The 25,621-nt window shown below is 43.0% G+C and overlaps 1 protein-coding gene across 6 annotated transcripts in view; it reads right to left on the bottom strand.

The window, feature by feature from the left end:
• Window positions 1–25,621, bottom strand: part of PBX1 (PBX homeobox 1) — a 364,215-nt gene that overhangs the window by 54,983 nt on the left and 283,611 nt on the right. For all 6 annotated transcript variants that reach the window (XR_010321590.1, XM_064282887.1, XM_003415210.4 and 3 more), the window contains 2 exons: window positions 19,310–19,554; window positions 7,951–8,141 (listed from right to left, as the gene is read on the bottom strand). Coding sequence is in view for 5 of the 6 variants with exons in the window: in XM_064282887.1 (XP_064138957.1) it covers window positions 7,951–8,141; window positions 19,310–19,554 (436 nt within the window). In the remaining variant the exon portion in view is untranslated. The remainder of the gene's footprint in view (window positions 1–7,950; window positions 8,142–19,309; window positions 19,555–25,621) is intronic.

The raw sequence follows: 25,621 nt of genomic DNA, 5'->3' as shown, positions 1-25,621 counted from the left end.
TGTTAACTCTTCTCTGAAAGTTTGGTAGAACTCTGCAGTGAAGCCGTCCGGGCCAGGGCTTTTTTTAGGGGGAGGTCTTTTTTAATTACCTTTTTAATCTCTTCTTTTGTTATGGGTCTATTTAGTTGCTCTACCTCTGTGTTAGTTTAGGTAGGTAGTGTGTTTCCAGGAATTCATCCATTTCTTCCAGGTTTTCAAATTTGTTAAAGTACAATTTTTCAAAGTAATCTGATATTATTATTTGAATTTCAGTCAGGTCTGTTGTAATATAACCCATCGTATTTCTTATTCGGGGTTTTTTGCTTCCTCTCCTGTTTTTGTTTTGTCAGTTTGGCCAATGGTTTATCAATTTTGTTGGTTTTTTCAAAGAAGCAGCTTTTGGTTTTGTTAATTCTTTCAATTCCTTTTCTGTTTTCTATTTCATTTAGTTCTGCTCTAATCTTTATGTCTTCTATAATCCAGTCTTTTTTCAGAAGGTATTGTTCCACTTCCAAGTGTTTGATTTCATGTCCCTGCTTTTTCCGTTATTGATTTTCACTTTTATGGCCTTATGGTAAGAGAAGATGCTTTGTAATATTTCAGTGTTTTGGATTCTGCTAAGAACTGCTTTATGACCTAACACGTGGTCTGTTCCAGAGAATGTTCCATGTACAGTAGAAAAGAAAGTATACTTGGCTGCTGTTGGGTGGAGTATTCTGTTTATGTCTATGAGGTCAAGTTGGTTTTCTATGGCATTTAGATCTTCCGTGTCTTTATTGAGCTTCTTTCTGGATGTCCTGGCCTTCACCAAAAGCGGTGTGTTGAAGTCTCCTACTATGATTGTACAGCTGTCTATTTTCACTTTTCAATGCTGTTAGAATTTGTTGTATGTATCTTGCAGCCCTGTCACTGGGTGTACAAATATTTAATATGGTTATATCTTCTTGGTGTATCATCCCTTTAATCATTATATAGTGTCCTTCCTTATCCTTTATGATGTATTTAACTTAAAAGTCTATTTTGTCAGAAATTAATATTGCCACTGCTGCTCTTTTTTGATTGTTGTTTGCTTGATATATTTTTTTTCCATCCCTCGAGTTTCAGTTTGTTTTTGGCTCTAAGGCATGTCTCTTGTAGGGAGCATATAGACGGATCATGTTTTTTTAATCCATTCTGCCACTCTCTGTCTCTTTATTGGTGCATTTAGTCCATTTACATTCAGCATAATTATGGATAGGTATGAATTTAGTGGTATCATTTTGATGTCTTTTTTTGTGTGTTGACAGTTTCTTTTTCCCTCTGAATTTTATGTAACGAGCAGATTATCTTCATATATTGTCGTTTCCTCATATTCATTGTTTTTGATTTTGTTTCTGCTGAGTCTCTATTTTTTTCTTGTATTTTATTTTGATGCGTAGGATAGTTTGTCTCCTTTGTGGTTACCTTATTATTTACCCCTATTTTTCTAAATTTAAACCTAACTTTTATTTCTTTGTATCGCCTTGTGTTCCTCTCCATATGGAAGATCTACGACTACATTTCTTAGTCCCTCTTTATTGTTTTAATGTTGTCTTCTTTTATAAAATAACATCACTGTTTTCCTGTTTTTATTTTTTAACTTGATTTATTTTTGTGATTTCCCTGTCTGGGTTGACTTCTGATTGCTCTGCCCAGTGTTCTAGTCTCGGGTTGATACCTGGTATTATTGATTTTCTGACCCAAGAACCCCCTTTAGTATTTCTTGTAGTTTTGGTTTGGTTTTTATGAATTCCCTAAACTTCTGTTTATCTGGAAATGTCCTAATTCCACCTTCATATTTGAGAGACAGTTTTGCTGGTTATAAGATTCTTGGCTGGCAATTTTTTTCCTTCAATTTTTTATATAAGTCATCCCCTTGCCTTCTTGCCTGCATGGTTTTGTCAAGTAGTCCAAGCTTATTCTTACTGACTTTCCTTTGTAGGTGACTTTTTGTTTATCCCTAGCTGCTCTTAACATTCTCTCTTTATCTTTGGTTTTGGTAAGCCTGATCATAATATCTCTTGGTGACTACCTTATGTGGAGCTCGATGAGCATCTTGGATATATATCTTCTCATCTTTCTCGATATCAGGGAAGTTTTCTGCCAACAAATCCTCAACAATTTTCTCTGTATTTTCTGTTATCCCTCCCTATTCTGGTACTCCAGTCACTCGTAGGTTATTTCTCTTGATAGTGTCCCACATGATTCTTAAGTTTTCTTCATTTTTTAAAATTCTTTTATCTGATTTTTCTTCAAATATATTAGTACCAAGTACTTTATCTTCAAGTTCAGAAATTCTGCCTTCCACTTGCTCAATTCTGCTCCTCTGACTTTCTATTGAGTTGTCTACTTCTGTAATTTTATTGTTAGTCTTCTGAGTTTCTGATTGCTGCCTGTCTATGGACTTTTCCAGGTCATTAAATTTTTCATTACGTTCCTGAATAATCTTTTTAATTTCTTCAATTGCTTTATTTGTGTGTTCCTTGGCCTGTTCTGCGTATTGCCTCATTTCCTTCCTGATGTCTTGAAGGGTTCTGTATATTAATCTTTTGTATTCTACCTCTGGTAATTCCAGGAAGCACTTTTCATCTAGAAGATCCCTTGATTCTTTGTTTTGAGAGGTTCTTGAGGCGATCATGGTCTGTTTCTTTATGTGACTTGATATTGACTGTTGTCTCCGAGCCATCTATAAGTTATTGTATTATTTTATGTTTGCTTACTGTATCTTGGCTTCTTGCTTTGTTTTGTTTTGATATGCCCAAATGGGTTGCTTGAGTGAGCTAGCTTGATTATTTTCACTTTTGGAGCTCTGACGTCCTGTCCCCAGATGGCTAGAGATGTTATCAGGTATATCAGTCTAGGATTCCATTCACTTTTCTTGTATGAATTCAGCTCAGGCGGCCAGATAGCTGATCATCAAGTGTGTGGTACAGGATCTGTCATACAGTGTTAGAGGGCCAGGGGTGATTTGTGTAGGTACCAGTATCTGGTTGCAGCAGGGGGTCACACTCTGAACAAGGCAGGGGGCTGAGAATCGTTCCCCACATGTCTGTGAGGAAAGCATGTCCCCATTCCCTAACGCGTACAGGTGGGTGGGTTCTGCAGACAGACCATGGGCACCGAATGTTTTTGGTTGTAAGGACTGGGAGGTACCAGTTATCCTTGGACCCCTGTCGTGGGTGGCTGGGTGACCTGAGTGGAGCCACCAGTCCTTAGGCCCTCGATGTGGGTAGGTAAGGACCCTGTTTAATAGGCAAAGCAATGTCAAACATCAAACACCCACCTCTCCACTGCACAGCTGAAATGGTTGGAGTCTGCCATCAAAGGCCTATTCTCCTGAAATAGGCCCACACAGGTCCATGCAAAGGGGAAAGGTACTCAAGTACACAGATGGTTTATGCCTGGACAGGAGCCTCCTCTGTCCTGAGCTTCCCTGGTTAGTGGAGCTGGCAAATAAAATCTTTTCCCCCAGTTGCAAATTTATTCCTTCTCCAAGGCTAGGAGTATGGCTCTAGGCGCTCAATAGGGCCTATCTCAGGCCCAGGGAAATCAGCCACCAAAGGTGGCTTGGGTGCAGGGGGGCACGGTAAAATATATGTAAGTACTTACCTTTTGCTGAGAGCGCCATTCTTCTCTGATTCTGGAGGTGTGAGTAGGCTGTGTGGCTGGCTGCTTCTCCCTGAGGAAACTGTGGCCAAACGCTAGCACCAGCCTGCCACTGCCACTCCTGGGAATGGTGCCTGAGGGCTCCCTGTGATTCAGGTCCGGTACTCTTCTCTGCTTCTGAACTGTCTCTTCCTCCCCCTGCCCCTCAGTTCATTTTCTAAGCTTGCCTTTGATGTTTAGGGCTCCTAGCTTGTCATAAATACACTTGTTTCACTAGTTTTTTGGGGGCTTTGTTGTAAGAGGGCTTGCCGGAAGCGTCTATTTACCCATCTTGGTTCTGCCTCTGACTTCCATCTTCTTTTGATGCTTCCTGCCATATCAGCAAATGAACATCCTGAAAGCTTTACACCATCCATGTCATTAAGATTGACTCTACTTTGAGGAGGCAGCTCTTCCCCAGTCATCTTTTGAGCACCTTCCAACCTGAGAGGCTCATCTTCCAGCACTAATATCAGACAATGTTCCGCTGCTACTCATAAGGTTTTCACTGGCTAATGCTTTTCAGAAGTAGACTGCCAGTTCTTTCTTCCTAGTCTGTCTTAGCCTGGAAGCTCAGCTGAAACCTGTCCACCATGGGTGACCCCGTCATCAGAATATCGGTGGCATAGCTTCCAGCATCACAGCAACACACAAGCCCCCAGAGTACGACTAACTGACAGACACATGGTGGAATCATACACGCACACACACTTCTTTCAGTTTTGTTATTCCAATAGTAAATAGAGTCTGCAGAGAGTAAGAGCTCAGGTGGACGAATAAATAAATCTGAATACAACGCCAGTTTGACTAGACCTAACATCCCAGGATGTCCTTTCCTTTTGCTTTCCACCTTCATCTTTGCTAATTCATGTTATGTAATCCCCTCTCTTGGAGCCCTGGTGGCGCAGTGGTTAAGAGTCTGGCTGCTAATCAAAAGGTCAGCAGTTTGAATTTACCAGTGGCTCTGTCCTATAGGGTCGCTATGAGTTGGAATCAACTCGACGACAACAGATTTGGTTTGGTAATCCCCTCTTAGGGCCCAGTGCAGAGGTAAGCTTCTAATCATTTGTTTGTAATTACTTTTTTACTGCTATCTCTAGGAAAATATTAGAGTAAAATAAATTAAAATTTTTCCTTGAAAATCATTTAGAACCTTTATGAACTACTGTTCTCTGTCTTTGAACTAAGAAAAAATATATTAGTGCTGGTAGTAAACTTAAAAAAGTTTTACAGCGTGGTTCATAGCAGGAGATGAGAACTGTTGAATGAATGAATGGGATTTTTTTCAGTTAAACTTTTCTGGCACAGTTAAGTTAAGGTAAGGAACAGACAGCAGATATGACTTGACTGGGCGAAGGCTGGGGCCAAGTGGTCGGTGGAGGCATGTGGTAGGCAGAATTCTAAATGGCCTGCACAATTCCCACCTCCTGGTCTACATGGCCTGTATGATCCCCTGCCCCCTCTGAGTGTGGACAGGACCTGTAGATATGATATCACTCCCATGATTAGGTAACTGGACAGTTGGCTTTAAGTTAATTAAAAGAGAGATTAAAGTCTTAAATACCAAGAGATCCTCTCATGGGGCTCCAGTAAGAACACAAACAGTCACAGTATAAACTGCCTATGAATAGGGGCAGCCTCTAGACATGGAAGATCTCACTCGTACACCCACAGGGAACCGAATTCTGCCAACACCCTGGCGAGATTGGAAGGGAAACCTGAGTCTCAGTTGAGACCAGAGTCTCAGCTAACACCTTGACTGCAGCCTTGTGAGACTAGAGCAGAGAACCAGCCATGCAGAGTCCAGACTCTGGACCCACAGAGACTGTGACATAATACATTTATGTTGTTTTAAGCTGCTAAATTTATGATAATCTAGTATACAGCAATAAATAATTCTATATTAATTACAAAAACTAATCCTAGTACTAAATAAAGTTCCCCTTATATTTTATTGTAGGAGAAAGATGTGGGAGCCTGCTTCCATAAAGATTTATAGCCTCAGAAATGTTATGGGGCAGTTCTACTCTGTCCTTTAGGGTCGCAATCGACCAGACGACAGTGAGGTTGGTTTGGTTTCTGGTTATATTTTGTCTTCCATGAATTTTGGAAGAAGCCCTGCTCATCAGACGCATGAGTGTAGCTTCTTACTAAGATTTGTTTAACCAGCTCTCCCAGGTATAGCTAGCAGATCTGGAGACCACAATCTAAAACCCACAAATCAGGAGGTCTGGGCAAACATTTATGTGTGAGCTGGGAAAGCCATTTGCTCAGCTTTTGGCCGGCACTTGGGGTTATAGTCTTTCACTGGTACTAAGTATTCCCCAAACTAAAATGATAATAAGAATGACAATAGCTTAGTTGTTTTAGCTTTGAATCTTGGCTGAGAAGCAATGATTCAAAGGTTGCAAACCAAAGCAGGAAAGAGACCTTCTCTAAAAGTGACCGTCTTTCTGGTGCCAATGGGAACAATCTAAACAAAAGCTGGTGGAGACGAAAGGAAATGTGTACAAAGCTCGGCTCGTTTTGTGTCTTTCAGAATCTGACCTTCAACTAGGCACAGCACAATTGCTGTGAGAAGAAATCTGACCAGACGATGATTCTGCTCCTCCCTCCTCCCTAATTTCTTTCTAGAAAAGAATGCAGTCAGGGCCCAACTTTTCTTTTTTTCAGGATCTGCCAACATAAATACCAGCTCCAGCATTTTAACTAAGGGAGCTGCCATGGGGATGTAAGAAACACATGCAGAGTGGCAGCGGCTGCAGCACAGCGGAGGACCCAGGCAGAGGCCACCAGTCACTTGGGCTTGGCACCATGTGGAATGGCTTGCATTGAAGAGCCAGGCCGGCTCCGGGTCGTGAGCCAAGCGGAAGGCACAGAGGACAAGTCTGCCTTCCTTCAGTCCACCGCCATGCCCGCTTGGGAAACTCGTTGCCTTCAAGTCAGTTCTGACTCATAGTGAAAAAGCTATTTTTTTTTTTCCTTTTGACTTACTGTCCAGAATTCCATTGGCCCAGAGATACATTTTGCTAGCTGGCATTCTCATTTCGTATCCCATATGACCCAAAACATACTGAATGAAAGGGAGTTTAGGAGAAGATGCCAGGGAGTTTTAAAGAGGCCCATGGGCTGTGAGACCATATTTGTGAAGAGAGGGAAAAACGTGAGTAAGAGAGCTAAATGCCAACCACATGATTTCAGAGGTGAAAAAACTGAAGAATCTCTTTCTTCCTGATTGAAAAAAGACAAAACTATAGATCAGGAAATGGTATACTGACCCCTGATACATCTAATATTCTGATAATAAAAGTCTTGAATTGGGATTCTTTTCGGGAATCAAAATAATGAATTATGACACCTGCATTTAAAAAAAGGGGGCTAATTTTTGATGAACTGTAGATCACAAAAGATAACAATACTCCCAAAATATATTTCCTGGGTGGGTTATGAATATACTCTTCTCGAGTATATAAAAGAGATGATTATGGCTGTGTTACAGGCTGGAAAATAGAAGCAAAAGGAATCAAAGGGATTTGCATAAATCTATCGGGCTGAAGTAGGGTAACCAAGACTGATTACTCACTTTTTAGTCCCTGTTTTTTTTTTTTGGTAAAGGACTTTTCTACTCACGATTTCTTCAACTTAACGCCTTGAATTCACTCACAAGCAAAGTTATGAACTGCAATGCCAGAGAGAAAATACCAACCCTGAATGGAAATGTTGCCCATATCAGACAAGCTCCTTCTACCCGTATACTTCAATGCACCATGTCTCATTCATCTTTGTACTCCTGAAACTTAGCCCAGAGTCTGGCACATGGTAATCTATTTATAAATATTTGTTGAATTGAACTGAAAGCACTTTCTGCCTGTATATAGCATGGAAAAGATTTGAACTCTCCAACACACGGAACTGTCTTTGTTGGAAGAAGTGTCACTCTGTGCGCAAGTAAGACAGCTCAGGGCCCATAGTTACAAGCTATACCTACTGCTTATAAAGGAGATACCTAGTGTTTTAATGCTGCCATTTCCATCACACAGCTAAGCTGTCTTTGCTGCTTACCCAGAGTGAGAAGCAGTGGCAATCAAGATCATCCCCTCCAATCACGAACCACTCGCTTTCCCGGCGCTGTATGAAACCAGTGACCCGCCCAGCCTCGAAGCCCTCCTTTACCCAACCTAGGAACTCTCCTCAGGCTTCCGCAGCATTTAACGGGATGAAACTAGGGGCCTGTACTAAGTGCCAGCCCCAGGATCCCAAGCCCGGTGAGTGGCTGTCCCCTGGATAGGACAGTCCGTCGTGGCTCACCGTGCGTCCAGGAACCGGGAACGCAGGATCATGACAGCCTCACACGTGCTCTGCTTGAGCTGCATCTGGATGGAGCTGAACTTGCGGTGGATGATACTGACCATCCGCTCAATCTCCTTCGGGGAGATGGGCCTGGTCCGGCTTTGCTCTCGCAGGAGATTCATCACGTGGGTCGTGAACTCGTTGCATGCCTGGAATGGCAGGACAGTAAACACCGGGGGATGTTGGGAGGCCCAGCCTCCACACACACCAGGTCTGTGAAGTAAGGCTATGTGTGTCTGTGTGTGTGCGTGTGTGTGCACGGGTGTGTTTATGACTTTTGCAAAAACGAAAACTGGGATACTTGACGGAATTTTGTAAAATTAGAGGGACAGAATAAATGACTCCCTGGAGATTCCTTTTAGTCCCTGTGTATCCAAGTTTCAGCCTGATGTAGATTTTTTTAAGGGAAAAGAAAATTCTTAATCGTATTTTTTCTATTATTTTACTGAGTGAAAGGCAAAAATAGGAATCCTAGTATACAAAAAAAAAAAAAGCAAGGTACATGTAAGTTTTTGTATCAGAGACTGACTTGGTTTGTAAACTTTCGCTTAAAGCACAATAAAAATTAAAACAAACAAACAAACAAAATATATATATATATGAATCCAAGTATAAAACCCATTTCGCCACCCTTATTCCTGGGTGGTGCAAATAGTTAACGTGCTTGGCTGCTAACCATTAGGTTGGAGGCTCAAGACCACCCAGAGGCACCTTAGACCTGTGACCTATTTCTGAAAAATCTGTCACTTTCCTGAAAAGCCTATGGAGCACAGTTCTACTCCGACACACATGGAGTCGCCGTGAGTAGGAATCAACTCAGTGGCAACTGGTTTTGGCTACCACCCTTTGCTTCAATATTAACAGCCAAAGAAAGTATGAGGTAAACTATATTATGAACTTTCTGCCTTGCCCATTATCTCTGTCTGATACCCAGTGCTGTAGAGCTTCCGAATATTCAATTTTGGGATGGATAAACTGCCAAAAGTATTCAAGCGGAATCTTGGAATTAAAAGCTTTGGTAACTAGTCTGAGAGAACTTCTCATGAATCTATTTCTACTTCTAGCTTTAACATAAGAACTTCCTCTTCTGCTGGCCTCCACTGTGTCTACAATAAAAAGAGAATCTCTCCCCCGGAGTTTTACAGAAACAACATCAAAACATTGTTTAGAGCATTCAGGAACTCTCCTGGCAGAAATGAAAATTCCAAGGTTATAAGCTGACATGCCATCAGCACTGGAAGTGAAGTCAGAGTTCGTTTGTCCTACCTCCTTATTTTACAGTTGGTAAAACTGGCCCAGAGAGATGAGGGGACTTTTCCAAAGGCATGCAGTAAATGAGAAGCCACAGAGTCAGGGGACTGACATTTCACATTCCAGACCAGGGGCTTCCTTCCCTTCCCAGAGCCTGGGCTTGCTGAAATCGATTGCCCTTTTTTCAGTTACTTTACTTCTGTAGTCTGGTTTCCTTAGCTGGACAGTCAATAAGATATCTATTCACAGATTAACTCAGAGCAATGCTGTAAAACTGTATTAGATTTGTAAGGAAAAAGGCAAGATGGTGCTTTGAGATGCAAAGAACCAAGGAGTCCAACTTAATATTAACAGCAGAAACACACTCATTGTTGATAACAATGTATTGCTGTTGATATTACAGGCTTGTCAATAACACAGTAACAATCACAGTAATAAACAAAAACACTTACTGTTTATTTCTCTGGGAACTCCTTTGAGGTTGTTTGGTTAAAGGTACACAGGCTGTATCTGTGCTGAAGATTGAGAGGTCTGGTTTCTGAACCTATTCCAGGGGCACTGGGCAATTCCTTCACCACTCGGTACCTCACTTTATTCATCTGTTGTTCTGCTGTCATCCCGTCAGTACCCGACTCCTGGTCACCCCAGGCACAACAGAACAAAATGCTGCCTGGTCCTGCACCAGCCCCATGATCTGTTTGTGCCTGTGATCGCTGTGATCCATAGGGTTTTTGTTGTTGATTTTTACACGTAGAGCACCAGACCTTTCTTCCTAGTCTCTCTGAGTCTGAAAGCTCCAATGAAATCTGTTCGGCATCAGAGCAACGCTCAAGCCTTCACTGACAGGCAGGTGATGGCTGCACTGGACACGTATTGGTTAGGAATTGAATTCAGGTCTCCCACACGGAAGGCAAAAATTCTGCCATTGAACTATCAACGCCTCATACATATTCATCTGAGAATGGTTTTAATCACTCCTAATCCTTTAGCAAAGGACCCCTGGTGGCACAATGGTTAAGCACTTAGCTGCTAGCATAACGCTGGTGGTTTGAACCCACCCGCGGCTTCCTAGGAGAAAGACCTGGCTATCTGTTCCTATAAAGATTACAGCCTAGAAAATGCCACGGGGCAGTTCTACTCTGTTACATGGGGTCACTAAGAGTCGGAATCAGCACCACAGCACCCAACAACAATCTTTTAGCAAAGACTAATAGTAACCATGCTTCCGTGAAGTGGCATGAGGACCCAGGAAGTCACTCCCATGAAATCAGCAACTGGGCTGGTTAAGAGCAGAGACTGCCTAGGTTCAGACCCTGCCTCTGGGACTCATTTTGCTCTGGGACCTTAATATCTCTATACCTCATTTTCCTCGTTTGTAAAATGAGATGACAGTACCTACCTCATAGGGTTGTGGTTAGGGTTACACGCATTACTGTATGTGTGCCTGGCCGTAAAAATGTTTGTAATTATTATCTCTTTATACACAGATACTTTAAATATCCATAATGTTATTACGATTGGGTAAGCTTTTTCAGGCCTCAGTTTCCCTCTTGGTAAATCAAAGATGATTATAAATACCTCCTTTCTACTCTGCAGGCACATGCTGAAGACAAAGGAGATCAGGTCCACGTAGCACTTTGCTTTCCTTGGAGAAAAGCGCTATATAAACCCAAAACGTGTATTATAAGCTTCTTCCCTGCCCAACACCAGCCCCCAACTCTACAACAAAAAGGACGGAAAAAAATCCTGCTGTAAGTTGGCTGGGGTTCTATGAGGCCATGGCGTGAGGCGTAGAGTGTTAGGCACATGCATGGCAACCCTCTTTCTGGGAAAGCAGTGCCCTGCTGGGCTGCAGCCTCCCCCACCTTGTGGGGACTCAAAGGAAGGAGGGGCTGGACACGACGAGATATTGTCAAGTGCACCCGCTCTCAGCTGGGGAGCCACAGTTCTTGGCTTATAATAATGTGCTTCATTACAGGGAATAAAAATACTCACAGTATCTGATGTTTATTTAGGGTGTTTTATCCCGGGGCCCTTTCTGCTCTGCCATAAACAGACAGCAGAGTAGTTCCACCCACTGCTGAGGTGGAGCAAAGCAGCTGCTGAACAGCTGCTCAGGAATACACAGCAGAGAGCAGAGCAGAGTTCCAAGTCCACCTTAGATGGACAGAACATAAGGATTCAGATTGTTCCAGTACCTGAACTACCCTCACCTCCTCCTCGGCGCCCCGTGCTAAGTAACTTCAGAAGCTGCACTGTGAGGTCAGGTGTTTGTAAAGTGCCAGTCACATAAATACCTGGGGTTACAACCATTTAATTTCATAGAATTCTCATAGGCTGAAAGTTTCTGTGACAGGAAGACTGCTGTAGACTGTTATAAAGAGTCACTCTTTCTAGAGCTAACCCTCAAGCTGCCTCCATAGGTCCGAGGACTTTCTGAAAGGAGACTTCCCAGGTAGCCAGCAAGGTATTCCTGGGAGCCTCAGGCTAAGAAGGATTTATTCCCCTTGGAAAATCTTGGTTATGACTTAGACTTTCTACACTCTTTACGCCCATCTTCTTCCTTTATACCTTCAAACTGGATTTGGCTGGCAACCTCATCAACAAAAGGAAACAAGGCCACAGGGCTTTCTTAGCTTTACGAATTCAACTAGCCCAATGCAGTTTAGCGTTAGACCTTTACCTGCTCAATGCCCCGACAGCATGATTTACAAAAGCTGAAGAACTTGTAAAGCTACCAGAGCATCATTTTTTTTTAAAGCACTTGGAATAAAATTTAGGTTTCTGACATCATGGTTTGATTTAACAGGATATGCCAGCTCTTAAATATCTTGACTACCACCATGATCCACTAAAAAAGTGTTTTAACGATCTCACTTAACGAATAAATAATTTCTTTCCTTCCTTTCTTTCTAATGAAAGTCTCCAGAAGCCTTCTTTATTTAACAACCTGAGGGTGAAACAATAGCTGATTCAGGTAGTTTTTTTTTTTTTTTTTGAGGGGTCGGGGTGGGAAGTGCTATGATTGCTAATCACTGGAAAACCAATTTTGTGGTTATCTGCCACCACCATACCAAATACAAAACAAAAACCAAAGGAATCAGCCATTAAATAGGCGGATTTTGTAATTTCATATAGGTGTTACTGAAATAGAGAGTGACATTTTTATTTTACTGAGATTTCCTATTTATAAAAAGGCTCCCATGAGGAACTTTTATAGAAAAATGAAGATGTATCTCTAAGACACACCAGCTAGAAGGTTAATGGCATAATTTCCCTACAATCTGCTATTTATCATAATTAACAAAACAGCTACTAATATTAATAAATTAAGCACCTTCAGTGTGTTAGGTTAGATTTACTTCTTACACTGAAAAGGTCCATACACACACACACACACATATACATACATAAGGAAATGATTTTCTTTGTAGTTAAAAAAAAAAAAAAGAGTATTACTACACCTACATAATTTCTTCTGTACGGATGCAGTTTTTTCCTTGAGTTTGCCATTTTCAACATCTTTATTACTTAGAATAGGTAGCCATGAGAAGCTTCTAAAGCAGAAAAACTTTATCACTAGCTTCTCTTAGGTATTAGCAATCTAGTTCAAAGAATGAAGAGAGAGGTTGAGCTGGTTAACTAACAGTCTGCAGAAGTCCAAAGCCTCTTATTAAGCAGTCTGGTGATGTTCCAATCACAGCCCTTGAGCTTAGTGTCAAAAAAACTGAGCCCAGGGCAAACTCTGTCCGTGATTGCATGTGTGACCTCGGATACATCACTTAACCTCTCTGACTTCCATTTGCTCACCTGTATCACCTGTCGGTTTGTTTTATCACCTGTCGGTTTGTTCTACTGTGGTGGTTTGAGTGTTGCTGTGAAGGTGGAAGCTATGCCACCAGTATTTCAAATACCAGCAGGGTCATCTATGGTGGACAGGTTTCAGCAGAGCTTCCAGGCTAAGAAAGACTAGAAGCAGGACCTGGCAAACTACTTTGGGGGGGTAAAAAAAAAACTGACCAGTGGAAATCCCGTGAATAGCAGAAGAACACTGTTTGATATAGATGAGCCCTGCAGGTTGGAAGGCACTCAAAAGACGACTGGGGAAGAGCTGCCTCCTCAGAGTAGAGTGGCCCTTAATGATACGGATGGAGTAAAACTTTCAAGACCTTCATTTGCTGATGTGTACAACTCAAAATGAGAAGAAACAGCTGCAAACATCCATTAATAACCAGAACGTGGAATGCACAAAGTATGAATGTAGGAAAACTGGAAGTCATCAAAAATGAAATGGAATGCACGAAGATAGATATCCTGGGCATTAATGAGCTGAAACAGACTGTACTGGCCATTCTGAATCAGACAATCATGGTCTACTATGCCGGGAATGACAATTTGAAGAGGAATGGCATTGCATCTATTGTCAAAAAGAACATTTCAAGATCTATCTTGAAGTACAACGCTGTCAGTGGTAGGATAATATCCATACCCTAAGGATGACCAGCTAATAAGACTATTAATCAAATTTATGCACCAACCACTAATGCCAAAGATGAAGAAATTGATGATTTTTACCAACTTCTGCAGTCTGAAATTGATCAAATATGCAATCAAGATGCATTGACAATTATTGGTGATTACAATGCAAAGTTAGAAACAAGGAAGAAGGACCAGTACTTAGAAAACATGGTCTTGGTGACAGAAATGATGCCTGAGATGGCATGACAGAATTTTGCAAGATCAATGGCTTATTTATTAGAAGTACCTTTTTTCAACAACATAAGCAGTGACTATACATGTGAACTTTGCCGGATGGAATACACAGAAATCAAATCAACTACATCTTCGGAAAAAGGTGATGGAGAAGCTCAATATCATCAGTCAAATAAAGGCCAGGGTCTGACTGCAGACCTGACCACCAACTGCTCATATGCAAGTTCAAGTTGAAGCTGAAGAAAGTTAAAACAAGTCCACAAAAGCCAAAGTATGACCTTGAGTATATCCCACCTGAGTTTACAGACCATCTCAAGAATAGATTTGATGCTTTGAACGCTAATAAGTGAAGACCACACGAGTTGTGGAATGACATCAAGGAGATCATACATTAAGAAAGCAAAAGGTCATTAAAAAGACGAGAAAGAAAGAAAAGACCAAAATGGATGTCAGAACAGACTCTGCAACTTGCTCTTGAAGGTAAAATAGCTAAAGACAATGGAAGAAATGAAGTAAAAGAGCTGAACAGAAGATTTCAAAGAGTGGCTCAAGAAGACAAAGTATTATAATGAAATGTGCAAAGACCTAGAGTTAGAAAAACAAAAGGGAAGAACACACTCAGTATTTCCAAGCTGAAAATAACTGAAAAAAACTTTTAAGCTTCCGGTTGCAATACTGAAGGATTTTAGAAGCAAAATACTGAATGATGCAGGAAGCACCAAAAGAAGATAGAAAAAAAATACAGAGTCACTGTACCAAAAAGAACCGGTCAAAGTTCAACCATTTCCGGTGCATCAAGAACTGATGGCATCGAAAGAGGTCCAAGCTGGACTGAAGGCATCGTCGAAGAGCAAAGTTCCAGGAATTCACGGAATACCATTTGAGGTGTTTCACCAAATGGATGCAGTGCTGGAAGTCCTCACTCATCTATATCAAGGAATTTGGAGGACAGCTACCTGGCCAACCGACTGGAAGAGGTCCATATTTGTGCCCATTCCAAACAAAGGTGATTCAACAGAATGTGGAAATTATCGAACAATATCAAATGCAAATAAAATTTTGCTGAGGATAACTCAAAAGCAGTTGCAGCAGGACATTGACAAGGAACTGTCAGAAATTCAAGCTGGAGTCAGAGCAGGACATGCAAGGAGGGGTATCATTGCTGATAGATGGATCTTGCCTGAAAGCAGAGAATACCAGAAAGATGTTTACTGCGTTTTATTCAGTATGTGAAGGCATTCGACTGCATGAATCCTAACAAATTATGGATAACACTGTGAATGAAGAACAGAGACTACAGCTTTCAGTATGGATTACATCTTAACGCAAAAAAAAAAAAAATTCTCACAACTGGACCTATAAACAACATTATGGTAAATGGAGAAAAAACTGAAGTTGTCAAGGATTTCACTTTACTTGGATCCACAATCGACAACCATGGAAGCGGCAGTGAAGAAATCAAATGACATACTAAACCCAGGGCCATTGATTCGATTCCGACTCATAGCAACCCTACAGGACAGAGTAGAACTGCCCCATAGAGCTTCCAAGGAGCGCTTGGTGGATTCGAACTGCCAATCCTTTGGTTAGCAGCCAGAGCACTTAACCACCATGCCACCAGGGTTTCCAATGACATACTACGTTAGGCAAATCTCCTGCAAAAGATCTCTTTACAGTGCTAAAAAGCAAAGATGTCACTTTGAGGACTAAGGTGCACTGGACCCGAACCATGGTATTTTTCCATCACCTCATATGTGCATGTGAAAGCTGGACAATGAATAAGGAAGATCAAAGAAGAGTCGATGCCTATGGATTATGGTGTTGGTGAAGAATGCTGAATACAGCATGGACTGCTAGAAGAACAAATCTGTACTTTGTACTCTGGAGGAAGTACACCTAGAACGCTCCTTAGAAGCGAGGATGGTGAGACTTTGTCTCACATACTTTGGACATCTTATTAGGAGGGACCAGTCCGTGGAGAAAGACATCACGCTTGGTAAAGTAGAGGGTAGGTGAAAACGAGGAAGACCCTCAATGAGAGGGCTGACACAACCGCTATAACAACGGGCCCAAACCCAGCAATATGAGGATGGTGCAGAATCCGGCAACATTTCGTTCTGTTGTACATAGGACCACCAAAAGTGAGAACCAACTAGATGGCACCTGACAACAACATCGAAATGGAGATGATGACAGTACCTGTCCTGGGTGGCCGACCACGAAACTGCCTTGAGGATCAAGTGCAATTATGAGAGCAAAATGTTTGGTAAATGGTAACGTGCTATTGAAATGGAGTACTACTGTTAAGTTTTACTCAGTTCGGGTGAGAATGGAAGAGTGGTGAGGGGGTTTAAATCAAGAAAGCTTTTACTTTACTCAGTAAACCAAGAAAACAATTAGTTCTATGCTGTGGGCAACCCACATTAAGCATAAAGCCAGTTTTCAACACCTTCCTGCCTAACATCCATTCCAATATGTGTCTACTGGGGAACTCACACTGGGCTCTTCTTACACCCATGGAGTCTGTCGCGAATCAGCCGGGATGACAAGTCTAGGGCGGCTGCTCTGCCAGAGATTAGGTAAAGGTGAAATAAGAAGAACACTGAGTAGGAGGAACCCAAGAAGCCAGGCAGGAGTATTCATAAAAAATGTCCCCTCCTCTTTTCCCAGGCTATCCCATTAGGTGAGGGTAGACTCCAAATTCTCACATGATGGTCCAACTCAGCGGAACCTCCACTGATCAGTCAACTACATGAGCTCAGCATGTCCTGGGATATGGGGAAATTTCTACATTTGCCAACATTGGGGCAAGAATACTTCTATCACAAGAAAGTGAAGGACTCATGGGTTCTCACCACAAGCTTACTTCTATATTTCTCTCTTTCAACCCCCCCTACACCTTATCTGATGGTCGAATTTCACCACGCTTGGCTTCAAGCTTAACAGCAATTTTCTCTTCCTCGTAAAAGAGGGAACTTTGTAAAAATCCATTTCAGAGGTAGGAGTGCAATAATAGAACTTTCTTCACTTTAAATTTTAAAACATCTATTTCTATTTTAAAATTTAAATTTTCTATTAAGTTTGCATTTGCCTTTTACCTAGGCAGTCAGGAGTAGACTGCAAAGGGTCTTTTTTACCTTTTGCACCCCCCACCTTCTTTTATGGATCTCAAAAAAGAAAAGTCCAGAAACCTAACAATCCAATGAAAATAAGTTAACCGTAGAACTTCAGGACCATGGTGAAAACATACATATTTGTCAGCTAAGCGAAAGAAGGCAGGATGGATATCACTGGACTCCTAACAAAGTAGCATTGCTCCTAGTTCCCCAAGGCAACAGCATTAACACTTAAATTCAGCTGTGTGAGTAAGGGCGGGGGCATCTTTAGTAGAAACAGCTCTGTTAAAATAATAAGAATACATTTATATTTTGTTGTTAGTTGCCCTCAAGTTGGCCCCTAACTCATGGCGAATCCCTGTACAACAGGATCAGTGTGATCCATGGGGGTTTCGCTGATTTTTTTTAGAAGCCTTTTCAGCATCATAGCCACACTCAAGCCTCCACTGAGAGATGAGTCACGGCTCTGGTTGAGGTGCACCGGCTGGGAATCAAACCTGGGTCTCCCACGTGGAAGATGCAAATTCTACCACTGAACCACCAGTGCCCTTTTACATTTATACATAAAAGGCCAATCTTATCCTTTCCTTTGATTTTTTTTTTTTTTTTATGGCACCGCGATCTCTTTGGAAACCCTGATGGTGTAGTGGTTAAGAGCTATGGCTGCAAACCAAAGGGTCAGCAGTTCAAATCTACCAGGCGCTCCCTGGAAACCCTATGGGGCAGTTCTACTCTGTCCTACAGGTCTCTATGAGTCAGAGTCAACTCAACAGCACCGGGTTTTGGGTTTGGTGATCTTTTTGACCCAAGTCTACCATTCTTTGCCATATACCACCAGTTTTCAGGATACTGTTCACAGAACAATGGTTCACACAGATAGCCCGTGGTGTGCCAGGATGGGAGTCCACGTCCAACTGACTCCAGGGGCTCTCCCGAGTCCTTCTAGTCTTTCTACAAATAGAGGTGTATACCATATATTAAGTGAAAGGGAGAACGTGTAGGATTCTCAATTGAACAGAGTCTGGGTAAAGCAAGGGACTTTAAGTCCAAGTCTTACCATCCTTTCCCATGGACCCCTGGAAGGTCAGGAATTCTCCTAAATAAGGAACGAGCACAGCCAGAGGAAACCTATTTCCTCCCTGCAGGTCAGGTGGTGACTCTGCTAATGACCTATTGCTCTGACAAGACCCTGTACTGCAGGCCAGGGACAAATGGTCCAGGAGTTCAAGGTACCGTTGGAATGTTTCTCATATTGACTTAGTATTTTTTTTTAAATCATCATTTACAACTTCACAAAATTTTTAAATGCCTTTATCACTAGGTGGGGGCAACCTGATGGCAACTGGTTGGTTGGAGCTCTAATGGCACAACGGTTAAAAGCTATGGCTGCTTACCAAGAGGTTGGCAGTTCGAATCCACCAGCTGCTCCTTGGAAACCCTATGGGGGAGTTCCACTTTTTCCTACAGGGTCACTATGAGTTGGAATAGACTCAATGGCAACGTGTATTTTGATTTGGTTGGTTGGTTGGTATCACCAGCTTGCCCATTTTTTTTTTATTGTACTTTAAGTGAAAAGTTTACAATTCAAGTCAGTTTCTCATACAAAAACTTATACACACATTGTTATATGACCCTAGTTGCTCTCCCTACAATGTGACAGCACACACCTTCTCTCCACCCTGTGTTTCCCATGTCCATTCAACTGGCTCCTGTCCCCCTCTGCCTTTTCATCTTGCCTCCAGACAACAGCTGCCCACATAGGCTCATATGTCTACTTGAGCTAAGAGGCAGACTCCTCACCAGTATCATTTTCTGTCTTATAGTCCCGTCTAATCTTTGTCTGAGGAGTTGGCTTCAGGAATGGTTCTAGTTTTGGGCTAAGAGAGATTCCGGGGCTGTGACGTCTGGGGTCCCTCCAGTCTCAATCAGACCATTAAGTCTGGTCTTTTTACTAGAATTTGAGGTCTGCATCCCACTTTTCTCCTACACCATCAGGGATTCTGTGTTGTGTTGTGTTCAGGGCAGTCATTGGTAGTAGCTGGGCACCATCTTGCCCAATTTTTAATAGTTGAGACCAGAGATTACCTGGACTCAAGTTTTGAGAGTGGCTTTGTGTTTAGGCAGGAAATGCTGGACACAATAATGCTGATTTCTGGGAAAGGCTGGCTCCTCTCAATGTGTTTCCCCTACCATGTCCTAAAGGACCCGAGTGCAGAAACCCCTCATGCTGTGGTTACCTGCTCGTATTTCTCCAGCTCTGTGTGGTAGATTTGTCTGATCTGTGAGAGTTTGGCTCTGTAATCGGAATGCTCCACTGAGTTGTCTGAACCTGCCCCTCCAGAAGCCGCTGCTGCTGCTGCCGCTGCCGCCGACCCACCGCCCTTTTCGGGGCCCGCGACCCCTTCTGCTAACAGCATGTTGTCCAGCCGCATCAGCTGAGGGTCTGTTGGCTCCTCTTCCTGCGCTCCCCGGATACTCAAAACTATAGGGAAAAGGCAGGTGGAATGTTAATAATAACCCAAGGGAGAAAAAGTCAACAACAACAACAAACAATTGTGCTTTTTGGCTAAACAAACATCCAAATTACTTGCAATTTGTCATTTAAGGAACAGAAAGGGTGAGAAAAGGAAGAGACTTGTTTCATTTCCCAAATGAATTTTAATAAAATACAACTTTATTTCCATCCCCAAGCTGTCAAATTTTAATTCAAGAAAAAGCATTTTTGTCTTTGTCTTCCATTTTTAGGTTTCTGTGAGTTTAGATAGTCATTGAATTCTTTGCAATGTTCGATAGGCCTAAACTTTCATTTCCAAAATAACCGAAGCCAGGTAGATCCAGTTAATCTGGTGTCAAGTCTTAAAATCTTTTTCCTGGGTTAGGAGGGAATTTAGAGACATCTGACACAACCAGAGGCAAACTGGCCCTCGAGTAGGGACTTCAATCTCCAAAAACAGATCTGTGGCAGGTGTTCAAGGACTGTCCTGTTGGAAATAAGGTGAGCCCCTTCACAAGCTCTCCCCCAGGGGCTCAGAGAGGCCAGCACTCTGCCGGGGTGTAGGCTCAGATCGATGAGATGCCACTTTTTATTAAAACACCGCGGCCATTTATGGGGGAGGTAATTTGGACTCAGATCAAGCGATTGAGCACATCAGCAGAAGAGCTAAACGGTCTCTTTTTACTACCATCATACAACCTGCCATGAAAAAAAAATCACTCATCCAAATCGTTTTGTGGGCGGCAGTCAAGTCTTTGTTGAGAGGAAACATTAAAAGAATTTTCCATTAAAAAAATATCAAACACCACTTTTGAGAAGGGTAAGGGTAGGATGGAAGTGGTCCAAGCCCGAGGAGAAGGCGCCCAGCGCTCACGTTTGGGGAAGTTGCTGGCAGGGTCTTAGCGGCCAAGTGGATCCACAACACTGGAGGGATCGGAGAGGCACGGCTGTTTCAGGGCAGAGCGCATCTGGTGAGCCCTATGGGCTGTTGCCAACTCTGGTTGTCTCCCAACCCTACGAGGCAGCCCCGCCAGGCTGTGACAAGGAAGGTGGCTATGAGCCCAATATGTGGGGACACCTAGATGTTCCGGGGATTCCATCATGTAAAATACTGTAGTAACTGCTGGCTGTGCCTACCTGCTCCTGCTTCTAACAAGCACGGCAAGCAACAACCCTGAAAGTTGTTGGGAAGGAAGTGCCAATTCCTGTTCTGAAAGGCCAACTACAGCGCTGCTTTCCTGAAACCCGAGAAGTCCTGTGACATGCCAGGACACGCACGCCACGTACCACACAGGCAACCCGCAAACACGCACGCACGCGTGCACCACGCACGCACGCGTGCACCACGCACGCACGCGTGCACCACGCACGCACGCGTGCACCACGCACGCACGCGTGCACCACGCACGTCCGCACGCGGGTCAGAGTAAAACGCACAGGGGAGGGCTGCTGGTCGTTGATGATGTAGGAACGAATAGGGCTGAAGGAGGCGGAAGAAGGGAAGGTGCTTAGCTGGGAGAGAGGAAAGAAGGAAGCCCTCACCCACACATAAACCACCGACAGCTCAGTACCCTGGCTCTTCCCATGTCACACCTCAGTTCTTAATATTCAGCTGCAGTAAAATAAGTTTAGTACAGTAGTGATGGCGCAGCGGTAGGGGATCATTGGGATGTCTTCTGTGGACTCCTTTTTTCCCCCTATGAAATCCTTCTTTTATAGGCTCAGGAGACAAGAAATGACTCCTTTGATCTAGGAGTAATGAAGATTTGGACACTATTCTGTTCCTTGAATTTATTTACTCGTATCTCCAAAGCCAAAGACCTCTGAAGCAAACATCACCACCAACAAAGAAACTAATCGAATGTTGTTATACCTCAGCTGGAGCCCTGGTGGTGAAGTGGTTAAGAGCTCACCTGCTAACCAAAAGGTGGCCAGTCTGAATCCACCAGCCTCTCTTTGGAAGCCCTATGAGACAGTTTTACTCTGTCCTATAGGGTCGCTATGAGTCAGAATCAACTCAATGGCCACGGGTTTGGCTTTTTGTTTTGTTTTACAGCTAAATTAAGAAGCCCTGGTGGCGCAAAAGGTGACGTGCTCAGCTGCTAACCGGAAGGCTGGCAGTTCCAACCCGCCTAGAAGCTCCATAGGAGAAAGACCTGGTGATTGCTGCTGTAACGATCACAGCCAAGAAAACCCTACGGAGCAGTTGTACTCTGTCACATAGGGTTGCTATGAGTTGAAACCAACTCAACGGCACCACCAGCACCACCAACATAATCTGAATTACTGAATACCAGTCCCTAACAGTGCTAGAAAGAATCTGACCCTCCAAGTGCTGGGCTCAGGGTCCGGCAGCCCCTACACTTCCTTGCCTCTCTACCTCTAATGAGTTCTCTGAGGTAAGGGCATTTGTTTGTAGAGTTTATGGATGTTTCTCTTTATTTAGTGAATTTTAATTGCTTTACCAAAAAAAAAAAAAAAAAAACCCTTTAATAAACTAGTGTAATTGTTTCAATTTAGCTTGGTCATTACAAAATCATGCTGGGGCAAAATTCCAATCTCTCATCTACCACCGCGGCTGATGGAAAAATTTCGTGAGGACTGAGGCTGGTAACACTTTAGCTGGGAGGGAATAACTCCAAGAGGCCCCTCCCATTTACTCCATAACCAGTCCTTCTGGCATGGTCTCAACAATGGTAAACCCACTGCTGGTGAGTCGATTCTTACTCATAGCGACCCTACAGGACAGAGTAGAACTGCCCCATAGGGTTTCCAAGGAATTGCTGGTGGATTCAAACTGCTGACCTTTTGGTTAGCAGCCAAGCTCTTAACCACTGCACCACTAGGGCTCCCCCTCAACAATGGCGGCAAAGAAAAAAAGAACAACATAGAGCTAGCAGAGACACTGCCTGTCTGAGAGGAGGCCAAGGACCCCACCTCTCCTCCCATCTCACTGATGCCAACAATCGCCTCCTTCACCCCGTTAGTGTATTCCTCTGGCAAGATTCAATTTGTTCTCAGAGAAGTAAGAGAGACAGAAGGATAGGCATTCACAGGCCTAAGGGCCAGTCCTAGTTTCTCCAGGTACTGGGTATGAGACCTTGTGCATGTTGCTATACCTAACAGATACCTCTGAGAATGGTTTCCCTTGCCAGCACCTCTTAGTTTTATCCACATCCATGCTCCAACTTTTTCTTTTTTTTTAACCATCAATGTGAAGCACAAACTCTATACATCTAACTAATTAATATGTTTCTTGGCTTTGAAATCTAACTGGTTTTAAATAAAATCATAAGGAAAATTGCTGAGTCTGCCAATGGACACCAGTGGAAGCCTTCAGTAGCAGGGCACTGAAAGGATCTGGTACACCTCACTCTGAGTTGACCTTTTTTTCCAGGTATAAAGTGATACATCTGGGGAAAACTCAACAAAGGTGTTAGCATTTCACTTAGTTGTACGTCATTGTATGAATCCTGTAAGTAAATACTATATAAAGAAATTTGAATTCATTAAGATTTAATATAGGGGACACTGGCTGGAGCCTTGGTGGTGCAGCGGTTAAGAGCATGACTGCTAACCAAAAGGTCAGCAATTTGAACCTACCAGCTGCTCTTTAGAAACCCTATTGGGCAGTTCTACTCTATGCCGTAGGGTCGCTATGAGTCGGAATCAACTTGATGGGAACAAGTTTGGTGTTTTTGGGTTTTGGTGGTTTAGTGGTGGAATGTTCGCTTTCCATCTGGGAGACCAGGTCCAGGTTTGATGCCAATGCATCTCAAGGGTAGCCACCACTTGTCTGTCTACGGAGGTTTGTATGAGCCCTGGTGGCGCAATGGTTAAGAGCTCATCTGCTCACCAAAAGGTTGGCAGTTCGAATCCACCAGCCGCTCCTTGGAAACCCCATGGGACAAATCTATGGGGTTCTGTTTTATAGGGTTGTTATGAATCAGAATCAACTTGAAGGCAACGAGTTTTGTTTTGTTTTGTTTTGTTTATAATGATGCTTAGCATTTCTCACTGAAGCTTCCAAACTAAGAGGAACTGGGAAGAAAGACCTGGAGATCTACTTTTGAAAATCAGACAGTGAAAACCCTATGAATCACATTGGTCCAGGAATGAGAAGCGTTTCATTCTGTTGTGTATGGAGTCATATGAGTTGGGGGACAACTTGATGGCAGTAAACAACAAGACAATATAACTAGTTTCTAAATGTACCCAAATAAATAATTAGTATGATAGAAACACAATACACCATGACCAATGTTGCTTGCATTTACACTCATAAATATGCCCCAAACCAGAGATTTGAAGAAAATAAAATAATGAAAAGATTAAGAACAAAAAACCAACAGTCCTCTCCAGATAACACTCTTCAAATTCTACTCAAATCATTATGAAAATAGGTCAGATATGTGAGGGCAAAATAACACGAACAAAAAAGAGTAATATAAATGACAGAAAACCTTAAAAGAAAACTCTCATCTCCCACTACTTCACATAGAATATTCTGGTTCTGTGGACTTGGGCTGTGCTGGTGTGGTCTGAGGCGGGGCAGGATGAACTAATAAAACCACACACGGATCTACCCAGTGCAAGACTCGTAATGTGTCCCTGTAAAAATGAGTGTTGGGATTCACCGACATTGAAACTGCTCAGCTAGTCAGTTAAAAAAAAAAAAAAATCCCACAAACATTAAATAAATAAATGAAAAGGGTGATATGTTTAAGCAGAACTGATGCTACCTATTTATTGCTGGAAGCCAGCACTCTCGCGAGTAGGAGACAGAATGATTATTTAAAAGCTCCTTTTTACCTCCGCTGCACCATGCAAGGTTCAAATGAACCTTTCGCCAGGATACCAGAGATGTTAACGCTCACCCTCCAAGATCCAATTTCAACCAGCAGAGCTGTTACCTAATCCAGCAACCATCACATATGATCAGGTTCCCGCTTCCCTGATGGGCACCCTCGCAGCCACCCCCACCCCAACCTACAGCTTTTCCCCTCAACAGGCTTTAAAGGGCCAAATCCGTGTTTATGCCGTAAATATAGGATTTTAATACAGTCAGGCCTGTAGACTTCCATGGCCAAACGTGTATGTGTGTGTGTGTGTGTGTGTATGTATATATACACACGTATGTATGTGTATATATATATATATATATATTTATATACACACACTCAACCGCAGTGAATTCACGCTACTTCCAAAGGGGTCTCCCATCACAATATTTGACCTGTTTGGTAATAGTTCCTAAAGAAGGAGTTTCCTTCTCACAAATCTATCCCCTCATGTAAAAGACCAGTCAGGACAGGTAAGGGATTTATACAGAAACCATCACAAGCCCTTTAAAAAGCATCTGATGTCACGCCCACCTTGCTGCCATTGCCTGCCCTGGGGTTAATTCTTTGGTAAAACTCCCAAGATTAGGGGGCTCTCACAGCACTGTCGGAGCTGTCCTCACAACTCACCTCCTGCTGTTATTTATGTATTTATTTTTCTTCACACGAGGAGAAAAACATACCAAACCCAAAGGCATATTCAAGATCCTCGGGAGGGCTGCGTGCGGGTTGTTTGTCCCTGCCTGAGCGCGTGGACTGAAGCAGCTCCAGCTGACTCCCACTAGAGGGCACTCTTTCTTCACGGAGGACTGGTTCGGCTTGGCGGGCCAGCCAGGCTCCAATCTCCCAGGTTAGCCCGGTGGAAATACCCTGCTTAGATTCAAATTTCTACAGGTGGGACAGGTAAGGAGGAAAGGAGGGTAAATCTACAGAAAGGGTTATCTTCAGATTTGGGCGGCAGTCAAGGGGCCCAAGGCCAAGAATGAGAAAGGAGAGAGAGGCTGGGAGGTGGTTTGGGAAAGGGCGTGAGTGAGGCGGCCTCCCCAGGTGGGCGCAGAAAGGCAGGTCCTCCCACTCTCTGGCTGATTGGAAGGCCAAGACTTAATCTTTCTGCAGGGTGCTCTACTGTCCACAAGCGAGCCCTGAGATAAGTCTTCTCTACTCATTTCAAGGAGGGGGGCTGGGAGAGCAGCACTCCACCCTCCCCACCCCTC

The sequence above is a fragment of the Loxodonta africana genome, chromosome 3 (assembly GCF_030014295.1).
Source record: "Loxodonta africana isolate mLoxAfr1 chromosome 3, mLoxAfr1.hap2, whole genome shotgun sequence".
Taxonomy (NCBI): domain Eukaryota; kingdom Metazoa; phylum Chordata; class Mammalia; order Proboscidea; family Elephantidae; genus Loxodonta; species Loxodonta africana.
Note: the sequence above shows the minus strand (reverse complement) of the source record. Positions and strands in the feature narration are given on the sequence as shown.